The sequence below is a fragment of the Ovis aries genome, chromosome 12 (genome assembly GCF_016772045.2).
Source record: "Ovis aries strain OAR_USU_Benz2616 breed Rambouillet chromosome 12, ARS-UI_Ramb_v3.0, whole genome shotgun sequence".
NCBI lineage: Eukaryota > Metazoa > Chordata > Mammalia > Artiodactyla > Bovidae > Ovis > Ovis aries.
The window spans coordinates 71,549,596-71,571,959 of record NC_056065.1 but is presented as its reverse complement, the minus strand read 5'-3'; the positions used below and the strand labels follow the sequence as shown (position 1 = coordinate 71,571,959).

The window sequence follows — 22,364 nt, the reverse complement described above, 5'->3', positions numbered from 1 at the left end:
ATTCCCTGAATCCTTCACTTTTTCCCAAGCCTCCTTGTCTCCCTGAACCTTAGACCAAATGGCCATTTCCTTAAGTTGCTCTCTTCCTAGTGTCTGTAACTCCCCATTTCTCTCACTCTTCTGCTATCCCTTCTCTAACCCTGTAAACCCACAATGCTGGATAAATTGCTATTCTTGGTCTGGTGCTACAAGAGATTACACAATCATGTACATTGTTGGTACTTGCAAAAAATAGTTTGCAATCTCAGTGTAACCCTTAGCATCTCTCAATTTTTAACCTGTAATTTTCAGTTTTTTCATTGGTAAAATTAAAATAATAGGTTGTTCTGACAATCAACTAGGTAATATCTATAAAAGCATTTATTATAGTACCCAGTACATAATAAATCTTGAATAAGATTTATTGTGTAAGCAAGTATTTGAGCAGTCATCCTTTTCTACACATCACCTACCACCTCCCCTCTCCCCTGAAAAACTCAGCAGATAACTTCACTTTCTACTTCAAGAAGAAAATATCAAGCAGGAATGCCCTTAAATTCCAGCCGCTCCCCTAACCTCTGTGCTACCACACTACACTTTTTATCTGAGTATATTTACACTTAGGACATTATATTAAAATTACTGTTTTTTGCCCGTTAAGCTGTGAACTCTTTGAAGTCAGGGCTTCCGTAACCTTGGAACATCTGGTACCCACCCCCCCAGCACTTTATATAGTACTCATTTCCCACTTCCTTGCTGGTGCTTGATAGGATCAGACTTTTCAAATGTCACAAATGCAGTAATATGAAATTACTGAATGAACAGTCTGTGCTGCATGCCTCTCTTTGACAGTAAGAAAGGTCCCTCTCCTTGTTCTGTATAATTTCATTGCTAGTTTGATCCTACCTGTCCCTGCATATTGCCTTTAGGACCTTTTCCATCAGTTTCTTTGCCATACTTTCAGCCTTTTCACTGCAGCCCAGAAGTTTGCTCCAGTCTTTCGTTTACAAGCATCACTATCTATCTTAGCATTACTTCACTCTTTGAGTTTGCTTCATTCAGCTTGCTGCCCCTTTACTTCTCTCAAACTGCTGACAGATCAGCAGTGACCTCCTGCCTAACTGCCACATCCAGCGACTGGTTACTCAGTGCATTCTCCTTGTGCTTCCTGTAGTATTTCAAGTTATTGATCCCTCCCTTGTTCTGAAAATCTGGATTTGACTTTTATAACACCATTCTCTGATTCCCGTCTACCTTTTTAACTAGTGTTATTTAGTCGCTCAGTTGTGCCCAGTTCTTTGCGACCGCAAGGACTGTAGCCCGCCAGGCTCCTCTGTCAATGGAATTCTCCAGGCCAGAAGACTGGAGAGTTTCCTTCTCCTGGGGATGATCTTGACCCAGAGATCAAACCTGTGTCTTTTGCATTGGCAGGCAGATTCTTTACTGCTGAGCGAGCATGGAAGCCACTTTTAACCATTGTGTCTCGGTTTTAGTGACTTCTTTTTCTCCTTCTCAATTACTCTGTTCATTGTGTGATTATTGTTTCTAATTTTCTCTCTCAAATAACTGTAAATTTTATTCTTTTCTCTTTGGTCTTCTAGGTGACTGCCTTATTTTTAGGTTCCCATCTCTTCTCTGAATTACTGACATTTTCTATCTTATCTTAATTTACCTTGTCTCCAGATGTTGCACCACACCTTCCAAGACCATTCTCTACACTGTTGCTAAGACAACCTTTTAAAACCAAACTGCTGCTTGCAGTTCCTCCGTGGCTTTGTCCATAGGATAAAACACAACCTTTCTAGTTAGACATTCTCCACCCCCACTGTTATTTCACATTGCTAAGAGAGGCTCAGGTAAGTGTTTTAGTGCCCTGGCTCTTGCTCTTTGTTGGTCTGTTTTTCTAGCGTTTTTCCCTTTCTTCTCAAACAGGCCTAGCAAATTCCTCGTAACTCTGCAATATGTAGCTTGTCTATGAACTCCCCTTGCCTCATGTTGAATTGATTGCTTCCTTGTTTTTCTTTAAATCCATTGCAGTCCTCATTGAGCTGAGTGGTACTTGTGTACATCTAATCTCCCCTCACCTGCCTGCCTATCCTTGAGTGGTAAGCTCTTAAGGAGCAAGAAATGAGTCTCAACTGCAGGGCCTGGTACACAGTAGGCAGTCAATCAAATATATTTTAACAGATAAGAATATACACTATAAACTCTTAATTGCTGTACAAATATGAGAGATTAGGGATTTGGGTTTAGTTACCTAGGGAATGTGTGTATGTAGAATACTGTTTTGTCCAACCATGCGAGGTGATACTTATACATTTGGTCTTTTGTTTGCCAATAATCTCATCCCATTAGCAAAAGACAGTGAGGGGAGTAAAATGTAAAAAGTGTTAAAAACGTGCTGCAGGGTTGTGGTCCAGGACTGGCACTGTGTGTCAGCAGTTTCATTCAGTTCTCTGCTCTTTCCCAGATGACGGGGCACCAGGCAGGCAATGATGCTGTAACATTGCCTTTAACACACAGCTGCTTCTGCAAGTTAACGACACGTTATATGGAAAGGTTTTTATTTTTAACTTTTAAAAATTATGAAACTATACATACCATAGACTGTACAATTTGAAGAATAGTAATAAACACCAGTGTGTCCATCACTGAGCTTAAGAAACAGAAGTCCTTTGTTTTCTTTATTGCACCCCACTCCTTTCTTCCCAGTGGGAACCTGGAAGGAAATCGTATGCATCCATTGTATGCATGTGCCACCACTTACCTACTCTAATTAGTGGACATTGTTTCTAGCTGCTTCTTATTATGAACAATACTGATAAGAGCATATCCTGGATACGTACATATACAACGGCTCCTGTGCGATAGCAGTTCTCAGCAAGGTTTAGTATTATCTGCATAAGGGACATGTAAAAATTATGGAGGTGTTTCAGGTTGACGGACACTCTTAGCATATAGTGGGAAAGGGATGCCAGGTCTCCTGAAGTGCGCAGTGCAGATTATTCCACCAAAATGCCAACCGCGACTTAGTGAGTAGTAATACCCTACAATTGTTTGGAGTGGCATTACTGTATTTAGACTGTAGCCATGTTTAACTTTTCCTGGGAGTGTGTGAACTAAACTGCTTCTGTCGTGTCTGACGCTTTGTGACCCTGTGAACTGTAGCCCACTAGGCTCCTCTGTTCATGGGATTCTGCAGGCAGGAATACTGGAGTGGGTTCCATCCCCTCCTCCAGGGGATCTTCCTGACCCTGGGATCGAACCCACATCTCTTAGATCTCCTACATTGGCAGGCGGGTTCTTTATCACTAGCGTCACTCTATTTTAGACTATAACTGTGTTTAACTTTCCTAGATAATGGCAAATCATTTTCTACATTTGATGTACTTCTATTGGCTAGGAGAATACTCATTACCTAACTTCCTTGCCAGTACTTCAGGATTTCCCAGGTGGCTCAGAGGTGAAGAATCTGTGTGCCAATGCAGGAGACATAGGTTCAGTCCCTGGATCAAGAAGATCCCCTGGAGAAGGAAATGGCAACCCACTCCAGTATTCTTGGCTGGAGAATTTCAAGGACAAAGGAACCTGGTGGGCTGCACTCCATGGGGTTGCAAAGAATCAGACACGACTGAACATGCAGCATTCACTGCCAGTACGTTATATGATAAGTCTTCCAAGATATTAGGAATCTGATCATCTGAAATAGTATCTTATTGTGTTCTCAGTTCATTCATCAGGTTACTAATGAAGCTGATTATTTTTCCATCTGTTTATTATATATTATTATGTCTTTTTTAAAGTGCATATTTGTGTTTTATCTGTTGGTTTGGTTTTGTCTTTTTCTTAAAGAGAATGTATGAATTTTTTTCTTACTGAATTCCTTGTATATTCTAGATACTAATTTTTTGGTTAAGTGTGTTGCAGAGATCTTTTAGCAGTTGTTGGTTTATCTTTTTTTACTCTCTTTACATGCTTTGATGAACAGCTATGTCATCAAAAGTACATACATATTCAAATTTCAATATTCTATATTTTTTCTGTAAATTTAAAAATTTTGCTTTTTACACTTATGTCCTTTATCTGTCAGTAATTAGGTTTGCTTTATGTTGCCGGATAAAAACCCATTTTGTTTTGTTTTGTTTTCTAATATGAAAATGAGTTCATCTCTTTCAACTGGTCTGCCATATCAGCTGTATCATGGATGAGGTTTCTATATAAGTATGGCTCTCTAGGGGCTTCCCTGCTGGCTCAGATGGTAAAGATTCCACCTGCAGTGCAGGAGACCCGAGTTCAATCCCTGGGTCTGGAAGACCCCTTGGAGAAGGGAATGACAACCCACTCCAGTATTCTTGCCTAGAGAATCCCATGGACAGAGGAGCCTGGTGGGCTACTGTCTGTGGGGCTGCAGAGACTCAAGTTAACATTTTCACTCTCACTGGCTTTCTAGTCTGCTCCTCCTGTCAGTCGCACAGCGTCTTAGCTAGTATAACTTTATAATAAACCTTGATAGCTGCTGGGATAACTCCCCTTACTTGGTAGTGCTTCTTAAGGCTTCCTTGGCTATTTTTGGACCTTTATCTCAAACTTCAAAGTAGGAGAGCCCTACGTGATATTCCATTGAATCTGTATATAAACTGGAGAGAAATGAAATCTGTTACCTGTTTATAGATTAGTTTGCATTTCCTATATAGAGGTTTATATTATCTGAAAATAATAGCAGTTTTATTTCTTTTCAATCCTTGTAATACTTTTTATTTCATTTTATTTCCATTTAACTGGTTAAAATCACCAGTATAATGTTGAAGAGAAGTTATAATAGCAAATATTTTTATCTTATTCCTGACTTTAGAGAGAATAATTTCAGGTTTCAGCATCAAGTAGGATGTTATTGAAGGTTTTGGACTTGCTCACCTGACTGTCAGCTAAAGTGAAAGTGAAGTCGCTCAGTCGTGTCGGACTCTTTGCGACCCGGTGGACTATAGCCCACCAGGCTCTTCTGTCCATGAGATTCTCCAGGCAAGAATACTGGAGTGGGTTGCCATTTCCTTCTCCAGGGGATCTTCCTGACCCAGGGATAGAACCCAGGTCTCCCGCATTGCAGGCAGATGCTTTAACCTCTGAGCCACGCATTCCTCTATAGCCTGGTGGTCCCCTAGTAATCTGGCTTCTTACCGTGGCTGGTTTCCTCCAAAGTAATCATCCCCAAAGCAGAGAGAGAAGGTACCTAGCCGTTTCTGGCCTAGCCTTGCAAGTTACTCAGTGTCACATGTGTTACATTCTGTTGGTTATAAGTGATCTACTGAACTTGGTCCAGAATCAAAGAGAATGGGATAGAGAGTCTCTCTTCCCAGTGGTTGGAATGTTGAGGAATTTGAGGATATGTTTTAAAACCTCCAAATCTAGAATGTTGAATTTTCATCAATGTTTTTCCATGTGTGCTTGAGAGTAATATATACTTTTAATTATTGGTTATAGGGTTTTTTTTAATGTGTCTTAATTGAAGCTAGTCAGTTAATATGACTGAAATCAGTATTCTGTTACTGCTTGCCTACTTGCTAGTATTGGTTTTGTAGGTATTTATGTGCTTTTCTGATGGATTATTGAGAAATAACTGTATTTTGAAGCTATTACTTATTAGATGGGTAGTAACTGTTTTGTTGAATTTGAAACTTTTATCTTCTGCTTTTAAAGATTATTTGTCTGGTATAGCTCTATCTGCTTCCTGAGAAATCTGTATGCAGGTTAAGAAGCAGCAGTTAGAACTGAACGTGGAACAATGGACTGGTTCCAAATTGGGAAAGGAGTATGTCTAGGCTGTATATTGTCACCCTGCTTATTTAACTTATATGCAGAGTACATCATGTGAAATGCTGGGCTGAATGAAGCACAAGCTGGAATCAAGATTGCTGGGAGAAATATCAATAACCTCAGATATGCAGATGACACCACCCTTACGGCAGAAGGCGACAAAGAACTAAAGAGCCTCTTGATGAAAGTGAAAGAGAGCGTAAAGCTGGCTTAAAACTCAGCATTCAAAAAATGAAGATCTTTGCATCTGGTTCCATCACTTAATGGCAAATAGATGAGAAAACAATGGAAACAGTGACCGACTTTATTTTCTTGGGTTCCAGAATCATTGCAGATGGTGATCATGATTGCAGCTATGAAATTAAAAGACACTTGCTCCTTGGAAGAAAAGTTATGACAAACCTAGGTGGTGGTTTAGTAACAAGTTGTGACCAACCTAGACAACATATTAAAAAGCAGAGACATTACTTTGCCAACAAAGGTCCGTCTAGTCAAGGCTATGGTTTTTCCAGTGGTCACTTATAGATGTGAGAGTTGGACTGTGAAGAAGGCTGAGCGCCGAAGAATTGATGCTTTTGAACTGTGGTGTTGGAGAAGACTCTTGAGAGTCCCTTGGACTGCAAGGGGATCCAACCAGTCCATTCTGAAGGAGATCAGTCCTGGGATTTCTTTGGAGGGAATGATGCTGAAGCTGAAACTCCAGTACGTTGGCCACCTCATGCGGAGAGTTGACTCATTGGAAAAGACTCTTATGCTGGGAGGGATTGGGGGCAGGAGGAGAAGGGGACGACGGAGGATGAGATGGCTGGATGACATCACTGACTCGATGGACATGAATTTGAGCAAGCTCCAGGAGTAGTTGGTGATGGACAGGGAAGCCTGGCCTGTTGCAGTCCATAGGGTTGCAAAGAATTGGACATGACTGAGCGACTGAACTGAACTGATAGCTTTGTCATCTTTCTTCTGTTGTGTTTGACTGGTATATCGTTATTCCTTACTTTCAACATTTCTGTGTCCTCATATTTTAAGTATATATGTCTTATAGGAACAGATATGTGGGATTTTTTATTTTATCTAGAGAATTTAGCCCTTTTATACCAGTTATGATTGATATTTGTATTTTTATAATTTCTTATTTTTATCTTCTATTTGACTTTCTTTTTGGATCAAGAATTCTTCTCATTTGATTTTTTTTTTATTTTATTCTCTACTAGTTTAGAATGTTTCTATCTTTCTGTTCTTATTGTATACTCTGGAAGTTTTATCTTGCGTATTTAACTTTTAAAGTCTAATTTTGGTGCTTTTAATGAGCTTCTGGTTAATTTAAGTCCATTAAGATGCTTTGACTTCAGCCACTACCTTGTTTCATATGCTATTTTTTTCCAGTTTTAGTTTCATCTTATTTTTTAATATATCACATTAGACATATAGTCAGTGTTAGATTTACTAAACTAACAAGAAATTTACCCAATTTTTAATACTTAAAACACTTAATTTTGCTTACCTTTCATTCTTGAATCTTAGAACTTTCTTTGAAAATAATTTTTCTTTTTTCCTAAGTGTATCTTTTACAGATTAATTTAATGAGAGTCTATTGATTATTAACACAGTCAGTTTGGGAATGTCCAAAATGCCTGTTTCTTAAACCCTTAGTTTTGCTAGGGTTAGACTCTTAGGTTGACCGATATTATTTGAAGATATTATTCTGCTGCTTTCTGATTTCTATCATTGCTTTAGAGAAGTCTGCTGTCAGGCAGTCTGCTATCATTCCTTTTGAGGTAATTTTTTTTTTTTTGGAGATAATTTTAAAAAAATTTTTGATTGCTTTACAATATTGTGTTGGTTTCTGCCATACATCAACATGAATCAGCCATAGGTATACATATGTCTCCTCCCCCTTGGACCTCCGTCCCACCTCCCACCCTTCTAGGTTGTCACAGAGCACCTGATTTGAGCTCCTTGCATCATACAGCAAATTTCCTCTGGCTGGCTGTTTTACATATGGTAATTTATATGTTTCCATGCTGCTCTCTCAATTCGTCCCACCCTCTCCTTACCCCACTGTGTCCACAAGTCTGTCCTCTCTGTCTACATCTCCACTGCTGCCCTGCAAATAAGCTGATTGGTACCATCTTTCTAGATTTTATATATATGTGTATATGCTAACTGCTGCTGCTAAGTCACTTCAGTCGTGTCCAACTCTGTGCAACCCCTGGTGGCAGCCCACCAGGTTCCCCGGTCCCTGGGATTCTCCAGGCAAGAACACTGGAGTGGGTTGCCATTTCCTTCTCCAACACATGAAAGTGAAAAGTGAAAGTCAAGTCGCCCAGTCGTGTCCGGCTCTTAGCGACCCCATGGACTGCAGCCTATCAGGCTCCTCCGTCCATGGGATTTTCCAGGCAAGAGTACTGGAGTGGGGTGCCATTGCCTTCTCCATATATATATATATATATACATATATATATATATATATACATGTTAATGAACAATATTTGTTTTTCTTTTTCTGACTTACTTCACTGTATAACAGGCTTTAGGTTCATCTGCCTCATTAGGGCTGGCTCAAATGGTGGTTTATTTTTATGGCTGAGTAATATTCCATTGTAGGTATATACCACAGCTTCTTTTTTTTTTTTTTTTTTTTTCATCCAACAAGAAGCCATAACTTTATTAATGATAGAAACAGTACAAATTTCAAACCCAGCTGCAGTTACTCTTCTGAAACACCAAAAAAAAGGTCCTCTTTTCTGATGGTTACATTGTTAATTCCATAATAGCATTTACAATATCATTGCTGTTGTTCTTCAGGGCTCGGACTGCCTTTGCTCTCGACACATTTGCTTGTGACATGACCAATTCTATGTCCTTAACTTCCACACCTGTTTCATCAACCTCTTCCTCTTCACTCTCCTCTTGTACAGTTGGAGTCTGTGTGTTTTCTTGGATGTTTGAGACAGCTTCACCTTGAACTTTGAATTTCTCAGCAGCTGCTAACTGTGCTTGCTGAGATAAATCCTCAATCTTGGCTTCCCCCAAAACAATGTAGGTATCTGAAGCTGGGCTCTTGTACACATCTGGTTTTGTGATGACAAAAAGGATATTCTTAGATTTCCGGATAGTGACTCTAGTAACCCCTGTAACCTGTCGAAGACCCAGTTTGGACATAGCCTTCCGTGCCTTCTTTTCACTCCGGCTCTGTTTTGCTTTACTGACTGGTTCTTCATCGATTTCAGCTGCTGCTGCCAGCTGAGCTTGTTGTGTGGTTGCCTGTGTAGAATCCTGTTCCTCAAGCTCTGGGACTGATTCATCACTATCAGATTCTGTTCCAGACCCTGTCTCAGCCTGGGGCTGTGGCAACTCCTGCTCTGTAGCAGGGACGGTTTCTGTGGCTTCACCGGGCATTTCTTTTTGTCGCTCCTCTTCACTCCGCGGAGAGCGGATTTCCCAGTGCCCAGGGATTCGCTTTATTCCACACTCCAAATCCCACACAGAAGCAATTACCACTGCGTTCTCAACCCGAGGGAGAGGATCCCGGTCTGGCTCTGTGTGGGGAACGCGGAACCAAGATGGCGGCAGAAAAAAAAATACCACAGCTTCTTTACCCATTCATCTGTCAATGGACATCTGGATTGCTTCCTAGCTATTTTCAGTAGTGCTGCAACATCTCTTTTCAGTTATGGTTTTCTTAGGTTGCATGCCGATTAGTGGGATTGTTGGGTCATATGGTAGTTCTGTTCCTGGTTTTTTAAGGAATCTCCATAATGTGATGTCAGTTTACATTCCTACCAACAGTGCAAGAGGGTGCTCTTCTCCACACCTTCCTTTGGAGGTAATTTAACTTTTCTCTTTGTCTGCTTTTATGATCTCTTCTTTGTCTTTAGTGTTCCATAGTTTATTTTGAAGTATATGGCTATGGATTTTTTTTTTTTTTTGAAACTTGCTTTGGATTCCTTTGTACTTTCTAAATCCTATCTTAAGTTCTGTAAAATTCTCATTTGTTGAATCTTTGAATCTAAAGTCTCCTTCATCCTCTCTATGCTTTCTTTTGAGAATTCTTTTAGAAATGTAGTGGACTTTTCACATGTCTCAGTTACTCATGTATTCCATGTCTTTCCATACTTCCGTGCTACGTTTTGGGCATTTTTCTCATAGGTGCATTCAGAGTCACTAATTTTCTTTTGAGCTCTGTCTAGTCTGCTGAGTAACCCATCCATTGAATTTCTAATCTGATTTATAATATTTTTTATTTCCAGATGTTCTGTTTGGTTTTTTTGCCTGTCCGCTTGGTCAGTTTTGATGGACTCATTTCTTATAAGAATATTCCATATTTTCAATTCTTTCTTTCTTTGTACATGTATAGCATCTTTATTGTATTCTCTTTATCCAGTAATTATAATAGTTGTGATCTCTGCAGATGTAATTCTGTTGTTTGCCTTCTGCAGTGTTTTACTCAGGAGGCTTGTTTGGCAGTTTGTAGTTGTGAGCTCATTTTCCTTGGAACATGTTTGTTGAAAAATTTCAAGACCTGCATTTACAGTGCGTTCTTCTAAAGACAGCTTGCATTTACTTCTGCTAACTGAAAGCCCTACCAACCTGAGACACTCTAAAGTAAATTTTTGATTTGGGGTTTTTCAGGCCAGTCAGTTCATATAAATTTAGTCTCCAAACCTGTCTGCATATAGGCCTGTGGCTAAGGATTCTCAGGAAAGACTCTTTTTGGTTTCTTTGCTTTGCTTTGAGCCAAGGTTGAAGTGGTCTTGACTTTCTTTAAATCATCCTCCCTTTGCAGAGCAGGGTCATTTTTCCTACTTTGCATGATGTTGGAGCCCCCTCCCCTTCCAGAGTTCTGGCTTTCACTCTTGTGCTCTTCACCTGTTGTCCATTGTTCTTTAGGCAAGTGTCAGCTCCTGCATCCTTGCTTATCTCTCTCCTGCTTTCTCATCATTTCTGGTCTCTGAGGGATTTCTTCACTTCTCTACCAGCTCAGAAATGAATTTTAAAAGATTTTAAAAATACTTGATCTAGCAATTTTAGGAGTGCTATACTGGGAGGATTTTCCCTGAACATCAAATCTGTCATGTGTTGCTTTGAATTGAGTTTTAAAGAACAGAGTGAATTACAGTACTGGGTACTATATAATTATATTATGACTTTTATGCAGAGTTCCTTTTTTAATGAATTATTAAATCTATTCAGTATATTGTCTTCAGCCTAATGGGACACAGTTTCTAATGGATTCGTATCTTAGAAGCACAGAATAGCATTGTATTTTTACATCACAGTTTTTAAGAATATTGCAAATATAATAATGAAATCCTACTTAAAAGTTCATGGTGATCATTATTAGAGCTTTTTAAACCTCTTCCAAAGTGAAAATTTCAATGTTGCTTTATTCACAGGTAAATAGACTTGGAGTTTAGAAATGTTGTTAGTATTAAAATAATCTTGTGCTCTTTTTAATTTTTAGAGGCATAGTTCTCTTTCAACAACTCTGAAGTGAGAATAAAATGTTATATCTTTTTTACCAGTTGTCTGAGCTACCAGTTGTCATGATTCCTAATTTGCCCCTTTTTTTACTTTCTTTAAAACTTTGCGCTTAGTAAGTTGTAGCTTACGCACCCCCCTTATTGCTGAGAGAAAATATATCTCATCTTGAAATCATGAAGCAAACTGAAATAATATAAAATCCACCTTATTTTTTCATTTGTTCATAGTCTTCTGGGCATAGAAACCTAACATTTTATTGAGTGGATTAATGAAACATACATTATGTTGTATGCTCATTTCCCCCTAATTGATAGTTGTTGTCTGTGTGTATGTTTGGACTCATATGTAATATAAATGGTTAGAAGTATTTAGTAGGTACACTTAATGTAACAGATGCTTCTATTAGTAATCTGTTAGTAATAGACTGTTTTCAACTTATACCTATATATAAACCCAGATGACCTGTTATTATTTTTTCTTCCAGGGTAATACTGACCAGCCTGTCCAAACTAGCAAGATTGGACTGGGGAGGAGAGAATATCAGAGTTTACAACACCGCCATCATTCTCAGCGTTCTAAGTGCCGTCCACCTAAGGGCATGTATTTAACCCAAGAAGATGTGGTAGCTGTTTCCTGTAGCCCCAATGCAGCCAACACCATCCTGAGGCAACTGGACATGGAGTTAATCTCTTTAAAACGTCAGGTATTTTATAAAAATTATTTTTGATGATTCTGTCCATTTTGCTTATTTACTTTATCCCTGTAAACTCAGTTTTTTTACAGATTTTTCTCAACCACTCAGTTACATAAGCTTTATCTTTCTTATTTACCTTGTTTTCAAATTATAAGATGCCACTGAGTATTTTAGATTTGAATCCCAGCATTGCTACTGTTAGCTCTGTGATGCTGGGAAATAATAGAATCTAAGCTTCCATTTTTCATTTATAAAATTAGAGATGATAATCTTACTTCTATTGCAGATTGTTGAGAATTATCTGAGATGACACTCATGGATTGTCATCACTAGCACCAGTCGTAGTAGCAGCAGTCTTATCTAAAAGTTTCTCTAGCATGATCAGGCAGTGGATGAGGGTTTAGAGCCCGTGATCTTAAGCTCTAGACCAAGCTACACTGTCTGCTTCCTGCACAACCCTAGGGGAGCTGCTTAACTTCTCTCAACTTCAGTTTCTCTGTCTTAAAATGAGGATAATGATATTTTGGTTGGGAGGAATTAAACAAGGTAATATAGGGTAAATGCTTAAAACATCAGTACCTTGCACATAATACGTACTGATTATTGGTTGTTATTAGGTCTCCAGTCTTTCTCTGGCTTTTCCTTTATTTATTTATGTATTTCTGTTGTTATTTTAAGACTGGGCTTTCTTGGTATAAATTAACCAACCTTGCCAGTGACTTCTGAGTTTACTTCCTAAGCTGTGGCTTTTCTCCTAAGCTCTATAGCTATATTTCCAACTACCTGTTAGACATCTCACCTAACTCCCAAAAGATTTTTTTTTCTGTTCCTTGTTTGTTGAAACATCTGAATTTAGCTTTTACTCATCCCTTGCCTGTATTACTCTCTCAACACACACAAATTCAAGTGGTAGATTATTTTATCTCTGAAATTTCCTTTAAATCAATCCCCAGCTTTTTAATCTCATCACTACTATCCTTGTTATGGCCCTTATCACCTCTTTTCTGAGTATAACTATCATGTTGATTCTCCTTGCTGTCTACGTCTTCTCAGTCCCTTGTTACACATTTCATCAATGTTATTCTTTTAAAATACTTGTGTAATCAAGATCACTCATCTTAAAATGCTTCATTAATTCCTACTTGCCTTTAGCAGGTTAGTTGAAGAGCTAGACAGAAATTTATAGGAAGGGCATGTTGAATTTAAAATTCATCATGAGTGAGGAAACTACTGAAGAATTTAAAAGAGGTATATAACATGGTCATATTTATATTTTTGAGCTATATCTCTTCTTGTTGTTTTTTTTGTAGTTACTTTAGGGATTACAACATGCATCCTTAGCTTACAGTGTCATCCTTGTTTAGATATCACAGCATGCACCGTTAAAGTTAATATTATTACCACTTCCATATAATGTAATACTTTGCAACAGGGTAGTATGGGACCAAGATGGTTTTTCTCTATCCTAAACATTCAGATTTCTCTACCCCTTGACCCTGGTTACTTACCCAAACTGCTTTTATATTTCTGTTTTCTTCTCCAGCAAAGTTCCAGAATAAATGTCAAAATCTACCACATTAGCTTCCTCTGCTTTCTTACCACTTATTTTCAGAGGCTTCCCAATCTAGTTTCTGTCCCACATCCCATCCCACTTCTGCCACTGAATAAGCTGTCTTAAGATTGTTTATGAACAAGTTGCCCAGTCAAGTGCCCTCTTCTTGGTTCTTATCTCTTTTGAAAGCCACCTTCTCCTTCTTAGAATTCCTTTCTTTTGGCTTATGATGCTGGATTCTCAAGTATATATAGTATATATTTGATTGAATGCTTTGCCTTTAGTCAAACCATAAATGTGTGTAGAAGACTCTCATCTTCCAACCCACAGCACCCCTTCTCTTTAGAGAACTTCAAAAACACTTTGCCTGTGATATTTTTAAAGTGCTCCGAATTTTTTTAAATAATGAATAAAATGTTCTCAGCCACCTGTAAATCATACTGAGTCATCAGTACTACTACTCCACTATTACTTCACTTATAAGCTATTTTTATTGACTTTTTTTAAAAAATTGTTTATTTATTTTTGGCTGTGCTGAGTCTCTGGGCTGCATGAGGGCTTTCTCTGGTTGCTGTGAGCAGGGGTTACTCTTCGTTCTGGCGTGCGGACTTCTTCTTGTAGTGGTTTTTCTCCTTGCCAAGCACAGGCTTCAGTAGTTGTGGCTCACAGGCTTAGTTGCTCTATGGCACATGGAATCTTCCTGGACCAGGGATTGAACCTGTGTCCTCTGTGGATTCTTAGCCACTGGACCACCAGAAAAGTCCTTTGTCGATTCTTGTGAAAGAACTTTTTTAAAGCTTTACGTTCCTTTCTTGAATATTCATTTGATGTGTAACATAGTGAAGATTTACATTCTTAGATTTACAAATTCTACCATTTATTATCCCAGACATCTCATAAGCAGTGTCCACACTGATTTCTTCCATGTCCACAAGTAATCTGTTCCCCTTTTTGCTCTCCCTGTCTGGTTGAATAACACCATGTATACTCAGTTACTCCAGCCAGTGACGAAACAGTTATTATCCTTGATTCCTCCTTCTCCCTAATTCTCCACAATCAGCTGTTTACAAAGGTGTCTTAATTTTGTTTCCAAGTTATTTCTTTGTCCCATCTTGTGTACCACCACCACTCCTTCATTTCTGCTGTTTAAATCAAAGTCCAGTTTTGCTCTAGTGCTTGTTTTGAAAGCATGAATCTGTTCCAACATCATTGATATACATGGGCACAATTTGAACATAATGTGACTTTTGCATTTGCTTACATGCGATTTTTGTTAGTGAAGAACTACACCTAGCTGAGTGTATGCCCACAGAGTTCCCATTTGAACTGTGTGGGCATATACCGTGTTATTTGCCATATACACCCACATCTGGTGTTAAAACTTTTCATCTGATTTCAAATAACTCTTTTACCACTTCCCAACAATTCACAAGTTGTAGTTATTTTGGCAGCCACTTATGTAAGCAACCTTTTAAGGTAAAGCATCATCTTTATTGTATCAATTGTGAGTTTCCTTACTGTTGAGAACTGTGCTGTGTGTAATTGATGAAGTTTTTGAGTGTTGTGTCTCAAGCTCTTTTTCCCCATAAGCCCTGTGGTTTTTACTGGGCAGTTTGCATAGTACTGTGGCTTTTGAGAATGCACATGTCAGCTTATAACAGAACTGATTATCCTTACTTCACAGAGTAGTTGTGAGAATTAAATGATTTTTTATGAACTGTGTCAGTTAGTCTGTTAGGTATGTGTATAGTTGATGTGTACGCTACTTGAATGAGTGTGTATTCCACCCTAAGTGCGATAAGTGTTCTATCCCCCTGGGGTAACAGGGTTTTTAATATATATCCTTTTTACTTATTAATACTCAAAAATTCACCTAAGTACATGATCTGATTCATATTTTTGGCTGTTTTTTGAAGGTTCAGAATGCTAAGCAAGTAAACAGTGCACTTAAACAGAAAATGGAAGGTGGAATTGAAGAATTCAAGCCTCCTGAGGTATGTTACTGAAGAGTATATGTGACTAAGTATGGGGCAGCCTTGTTCTTTGAGTTATTCAGTGTTCAACTACTATATTTTGGTTACATGTGCGCTTTGAAGGTGTTATTGTATAGATAATTTATTATGTCTATATTTTGTTATTTAAATAGGCAGTCTCTTGAGACTTGGCTAATGATTTAAGCTACATCATTCCGTTATTGTCTTTAGCGCTTGCAATCAAGCACCCAAAACAGCTATAATAGTAGGCCCAGTGCATGTGAAACTGGAAGGTCGCTGATGAAGAAGTGCATTTTGGGGTCAATAGCAATGTTTGTTCAAAGCTGTTTCCTACCTGTGTAAATTGGTAACAGGAAGAAAAAGATCACAAGGAGCTCATTTTAACAGTTTTAACAAAATTTTACTTTAGTTTTGGATGTTTGTTTACTGGCTCAGGTTTCCAGTTAGGATTTTAGTGTGTGGATTTATATCCTGGAAAATACGAAATCCAAATACGAGATACAGATTGGCCATTTTCTCAGGTCTTACTTGTACTTCTCCTAAAACTTAATATGTTTTTATATTGGTGATGTCTAAGGGTGTACTTAAATGCTTATTGTCCAATCATACCTTTTTATAGAAGCTTCTATTATAAAATCTTTTCTCTTTCTCTTTTTTTTAAAGACTCCTATGTTATGCTTCATATCCTAGCCTTACTTTTCTATGTATGTAATAATCAAATAATCCTATTTGGTCCTAATGGGATTTTTTTCCCTCCAGATAGCAGATTGACTGAAATATCTACAAATGAATTATGTTTGGGCGGGGTGGGGGGGTAGTGGCAGGCAGAAGAGTAGTACTTCATATGCCATCTTACTCCCTAGAATCTTCTAGAAAGGAAGAATCATTAAGAAGGAAGTTGGTTTTGTTTGTTTTGAATAGTCTCTTTCAAGAAGGTTAGGCAATGGAAAAGAATGAAATATATGTAGACTAATATCTCATTGCAAACCCAGAGGTAAACTGACAGTCTAGTGATATTTAAATAATGGTAGTGTAATACATGGAGAAGGCGATGGCACCCCACTCCAGTACTCTTGCCTGGAAAATCCCATGGACGGAGGAGCCTGGTGGGCTGCATTCCATGGGGTCGCTAAGAGTCGGGCATGACTGGGCGACTTATTACTTTCACTTTTCACTTTCATGCATTGGAGAAGGAAATGGCAACCCACTACAGTATTATTGCCTGGAGAATCCCAGGGACAGAGGAGCCTAGTGGGCTGCCGTCTATGGAGTCACACAGAGTTGGACACGACTGAAGTGACTTAGCAGTGTAATACAAAGAGTACTGCTTTATGTTAAATTATTACATCAAAAACTTCATTTAAAATTTTGTGTTGAAGTTAATTTAATATTTAATTACACATTGTTGGTGTTCTCTTTTCAACCCCATGAACTGCAGCATGCCAGGCTTCCCTGTCCTTCACTATCTCCCTGAGTTTGCTCAAACTCATGGCCATTGAGTCAGTGATGGCATCCAACCACTACAAAATGCATAAAAGCAAAACACTTAAAATGTTTGTATATTACTATGAGTTTATAATTTAAAAATTAAAGAATATAGCAGATATTGAAAACCTTATTGGAATAGCTTGAAGAACTTTATGCCAATAAGTTTGAAAATTTACACAAAACTTAGAAATTCCTAGGAATATATGGTTTACCAAAATTGTCTTAAAAAGAACAGAAACTGAATAATGTATAACCATTAAATAACTGAAGAAACAGTGAACATTTTTCTCATAGGAAAACAGCAGGCCAAGACAACTTTATAGAAAAAGTCTACCAAATTTTCAAGGAAATAAAATTCTAATCTCAAATTTTTCAGAAAATTGCAGAATAGTCTCATTCATTAACATTATATAAAGTAAGATATGAAGGTATAATAGCATTTATAACTTTCCTGTATGCTGCCTCTTTTTATGCTCACTTAAGTCCAAAGAACTAGATGAAGTAAATACTATTATTTTGCATGAGGGAGCTGGGCCTCAGAGAGAATAACTGACTTGATCAAGATCACACATCGTAGTAAATAGTGATCCTCTGGCTGTGTTTTAGATACTAAGAGTCCAGTTGGAGTCCTAGATTAATGTGATGCTGCCTCTTTGGAAGTTTTTATATAATAGTAAAAGTGTATGTTAGATTCCCACATATAAATGTAGTTATTGGTTACAAGTTACCATTTATTACATCTCTTGGTTTATTGTAAAAATAATGATCAAAATGAAACAACCAAAACCTTAATGCACTGCGGTCCATACATTGAAGTTTGTGTAATATACATTGAGGTTGATTTTGAACTCACATGCACTTGAAAAATGCATATATGTTTTATCATGTAGAAAATGCCCAGGGTATATTTGTAGGTATCATTTTGTTCCTATTGCTTTATAGGGGAGAACAACCTGAATAGATATATTTCAAAACACTAGATTAACAGTTATAGTAAAAACCTTGAAAAATCATGTACCTTATCCTCTTACCTTTAGGTTAGCTGATACCCAACCTAAAAAAGTTCTCCCTAATACCTAATAAAAGAATTTTATTAACCTTTTAAACAACAAGCTACTGAATGATGTAACTCAGCTGGAACTAAACAGTTACTAAGATGCTTTCCTTATTCATTTGGTTATCTGTTATTTTCATTTAGGGAAAATTGGTGAAGAAAGTTAATTCACCTACCTAAGTATTTGTCGATCATTTGTTTTTTATAAGATACTGCATTAGGCTCTGTGTAGGGGAGCAGTGGCGACACCTGAAAAAGAGGAAGGATAGATTTTTTGCATTTTTTAAAAAAGAATTTATAGTCTAGATATTAGAAGACAAACATTAAATTTATAGATTTATCAGTGAAGATATTAATAAAACAAGTGGCTATTGTTCAAATAGGGTAATCAGAGAGCATTTCCTAAAGGGGGATGTTTTAGCTGAAGTTCCCTAGAGGGGAAAGTTTCAGCTGAAGGGTGAGTAGGATTTTTGCATAATCCTAAAAGGGCAGATGGAAGGAATGTGAACAGTGGTTTGATGTTGAACAGTGCATTCAAAATATAAATCCAGAGGGGAAAACCAAAAACACTGGATATTCCCTAAGCATGTATTATGAGCTCATTATTGTGCTAATCACTGCTGAGAGTCCAGTGGAAGTATAAAAACTGTTTTCTGAGGAAGCATGTTGTCTACTTGGGAAGGCACACTTGGTTGCAGAGGATGAATGCACAGGATATATGAGAGGTGTTAATAAGGTTGAGTTTAACAGGGACTTATTTGTTTTATAAATCAGCGGGCAAGACCACTGTGAAAGCTAGGAAAAGCTTTTTGTGAAAGCTAAGAAGAGAACTTTGCCTTTTAAATTAAGGCAAATGAAAAGATCCTACAGTTTTTCAATTTAGGAATGATGTGATGAGAAATTTGTGTTTTAGGAAAGTTATCCTGGCCATGTTATACAAGATAAATTAGAAACTAGAGCTGCTGAAATGCCAGGTATGTGAGGGATAAAATAGGTGGTAAAGAGGTATTGGGTAGTGTCAGGTATCAGTTGTAGGAATGGAGAGCGAGTGATAAACCTAGAGAACATTTGCAAAGTAGACGTTTATGTATCTCCTTGAAAGTATATGAGGGTGTTGCAAGGAGTGGTGGTACGTTTGATTATGCTTTGATTTGGGTGGAGTTTAGGTAAGGGGCAAGGAGATCTGTGAATCCAGAAGGAAGAATCTGAGAAAGGAGTGCTTTTTGAAGCTAGAAGTTTCCAAATCTGTGGATATTTTCATGCATAGGTGTGTGACGTCCTTTCTTTGTGGGTGTTGGGTTGACTTTTCAACACTGGGTAGCCTGGTAACCTTTTTTAGCTCTTCCAAGTCAGAGGTAGTATGAAACTACTACTGACAAAAATGGGAAAGACGTGAAGAAATTTAGCCAGGGGAAGGATGCAGTAAAGATGCTGAACTCGCTGAGGGTGCCATAGATTCTTCCAGACGGCTCTTTGGGGTCTTCTGCATTATTGTTGCTATTATATACTGGGCTGTTTTACATTGCTGTTCTATTATTTTTAAGAAAAAGAATGTGTTCAGCGGTACCTCATAGCTAGCTGTAACTACCACAGAATTTTAGATTTCTGGATATAGTCTAGTTGTCCTTTCCTTAAGTTAAACACATCTCTACCAAACTTTCTTAGCTCTAAAATATAAAAATCAGTAACTGAAAGGAATTCTGAATGTTTTTAAAATGTTGACCCTCTTATTCCTACAGCCTTTCCTTTCTTCCACTGTTTCCATTTTGTAGCACATAGACTGTTTAATTCCATACAGTTTCAAGTCATCCTCTGCATTTTTCCACTGAAGTGTCTTCTTACACGTTAACATTGGTCTTAATGACCAAATTCCACAGCTCTAACTCATTTCCCTTGCCTATTTCTGAGCCTTTCACATAATGATGACCTCTTCTTAACTTTTATAACTATTATTTTCCCTTCTCAGCTATAATTTTTCACTCTATGTAAATAAAGACATTCTCCAAGTTTTTATCCTCAGGATGTGTTTCTCTTCTGTTTTGGAAATCTGATACAACCTTATCACTTTGCTGTATTAAAGTCATATCATATATACATTTAAATGACATAAATCCAACCAAATAAAAAAGAGAGAGTATGTTTAGTCACAGCAAGTGCAACAGTGCTGGCAATTCTGCCTGAACTCCATTTATTGCGTGTATGACCCAGAGTGAATAGTTACAAGCTGGAAACTGTGAATCCAGCATTCCTTTAGTCAGTTTTAGCTTTCACATCCTCCTGAGCATTTCCTTGAACTGAACGATGTTCTAGTATTTACATAGGTATTTATGTTTTTCATTTACTACTGTTCTAAATTCGAGCCAAAGGCTTCATCTGGGGTATAACTGAGAAACTAGTGGCCCTTTCCAGTACTGAAGAGATAACTGCCAGCATGGACTTTCTGCGAGACTATCTCCATGGCTACCTTTGTAAGAACATTTCAAGGGTAATTTTGGAAGGAAAAAAACTTTTAAAAATTCAGGTCTGATTTTAGAACCTTTCATCTGAGTAAGCTGATTCCATTGTTTTCCCTCATAAGCATTTTCTAGACACCTTTAAAAAAATGTATTTGAATAGACGAATCTTTCAACCTCCTGCCTAATACCTTATTTTCAGTGTATCCCAAGTTAAATTCCTCCTCTTAGCCTTGCCTTCCCACATCTCCCAAATCCTAAGTCCTTAAAAGCATCACCCTTCTCCCAGCTTTCTAGGCTTAAAAATCTTATTCTGCTCATAATCCTACCCCTCTCTCTGCTCCCTGCTTTCCCCAGATTGCTCATTATATCTAGTATGAATTCATCAGCCCTGGTGTTCTCAGCCCTTGCAGAACTGGACCTCACCATATTTTGGTTTAGTTAAGTATCACCAACCTTCCAGGCTTATTTGTCACTGCTTCCTAACAAAAATCCTCCTGTTCCTGAACATGGTATGCCTTCTCCTCATTTTTACCTTTTAGGAACTTATGTTCTTAAATCCATCTCTGACTGCAGTCCCTTCCCCTTTCCTTTTTCCCCAGTGTAATCATTTGACTTTTCCCTCTCATCTTTGAATCCCCAGTATACGGTTTTCAATAATAGTTACTTGTGTTTATCCCATCTCTCGATTTGCTTGAAAGCCAAAAATAAGTCTTCATAGGGCATGTTATTTCTTTTTTACTTTTTGTTCCCTTTTCATTAATGATACCTTTTCCTCCATTTTCTGCCTTTCAGGTTGAACGAACATTGATTGATCAGCTTTAATTTATGTTTGCTCAGGCACTATGCTTGATGTTTTTGTCACTGTTTATTGTTGTCATTTAGTCACTAAGTCATGTCCAAGTCTTTGCGACCCCATAGACTGCAGCCTGCCAGTCTCCTCTGTCCATGGGATTTCCTAGGCAAGAATATAGGACGGGTTGCCATTTCCTTCTCCAGGGGATCTTCCTGACCCAGGAATTGAACCCACATTTCCTGCATTGGTGGGTGGATTCTTTACTAGAGCTGCCAGGTTACATATGTCCTTATATATATTCCACATATATGCTAACTTTAATCCTAAGAACCACGTGCAATGTAGTATCACAAGAGATGTTCAGTATCCAAATGCTCATTAACCTAAGGGATAGATGGAGAAGCAAAGGTTGCCAAACAAGAAACTATTCACTAGTGAATTCAGCACTTACAAAGTTAGGCTCTCCTCACTAATTCTGCTGATTAACCCTAGCTGTTACCCTTCCCATCCATGACAGCAACATCTTCCTCTGTTATTCTCTCGCTAATACAGTGCAAATACAAAATGAAACTGTAAGCCTTGCAAAAGATGTGAAACTTCATGAAGTCTGTGAAGGTACAGAATGGCTTTAGTCACTTGCAAAATTGTTGACAGAGGGGTATGTAACAGAATTAATGATGGAAAAAAAAGGATAGTGCCTCGGGCATTTAAAAGAAGAATAATTTGAGGAACGATAAAGAGAAGAGAAATTTGAGAAAATCATTGACGTTTTCAAAACAAAAATGACCTATATTCTGCACTCATGTTGTAAATTTCAAAGCTAGAGAGTGTTATACCACTGTATAATCACAAAAGGTATGCCAAGAAATAAAATTAAAGCTTGTAAGCAAAATCAGTAACTATCTTTTAATGAACTAATTTTCCTAAGTTTTAGTTTCATATTTCAGATTAAGTTACATTCAGCCTTTTATTTTTTTAACCATTTACCGTAAAATATCTGGACCTGTTTTAAATAGGTTCCAATACCAGTTATCCTTGGGTACTACCTTTCACGGC

At 37.9% G+C, this 22,364-nt stretch overlaps 2 protein-coding genes across 4 annotated transcripts in view; one reads left to right on the top strand and one right to left on the bottom strand.

Moving 5' to 3' along the window:
- Positions 1-22,364, top strand: part of RCOR3 (REST corepressor 3) — a 53,959-nt gene that overhangs the window by 18,003 nt on the left and 13,592 nt on the right. For all 3 annotated transcript variants that reach the window (XM_027975973.3, XM_015099374.4, XM_015099375.4), the window contains exons 8-9: positions 11,762-11,980; positions 15,440-15,517. In XM_027975973.3, the coding sequence (XP_027831774.1) occupies positions 11,762-11,980; positions 15,440-15,517 (297 nt within the window). The remainder of the gene's footprint in view (positions 1-11,761; positions 11,981-15,439; positions 15,518-22,364) is intronic.
- On the bottom strand, positions 8,440-11,766 carry LOC121816057 (nascent polypeptide-associated complex subunit alpha-like). Its single transcript, XM_042229241.2, has one exon. It carries the CDS (start codon positions 9,394-9,396, stop codon positions 8,545-8,547), a length of 852 nt encoding a protein of 283 aa, XP_042085175.1. The 5' UTR covers positions 9,397-11,766; the 3' UTR covers positions 8,440-8,544.

Coding starts and splice junctions, on each gene's coding strand:
- LOC121816057 (XM_042229241.2), bottom strand. CDS start 9,396: ATGGGTAAAGAAGCTGTGGTATTTTTTTTTCTGCCGCCATCTTGGTTC.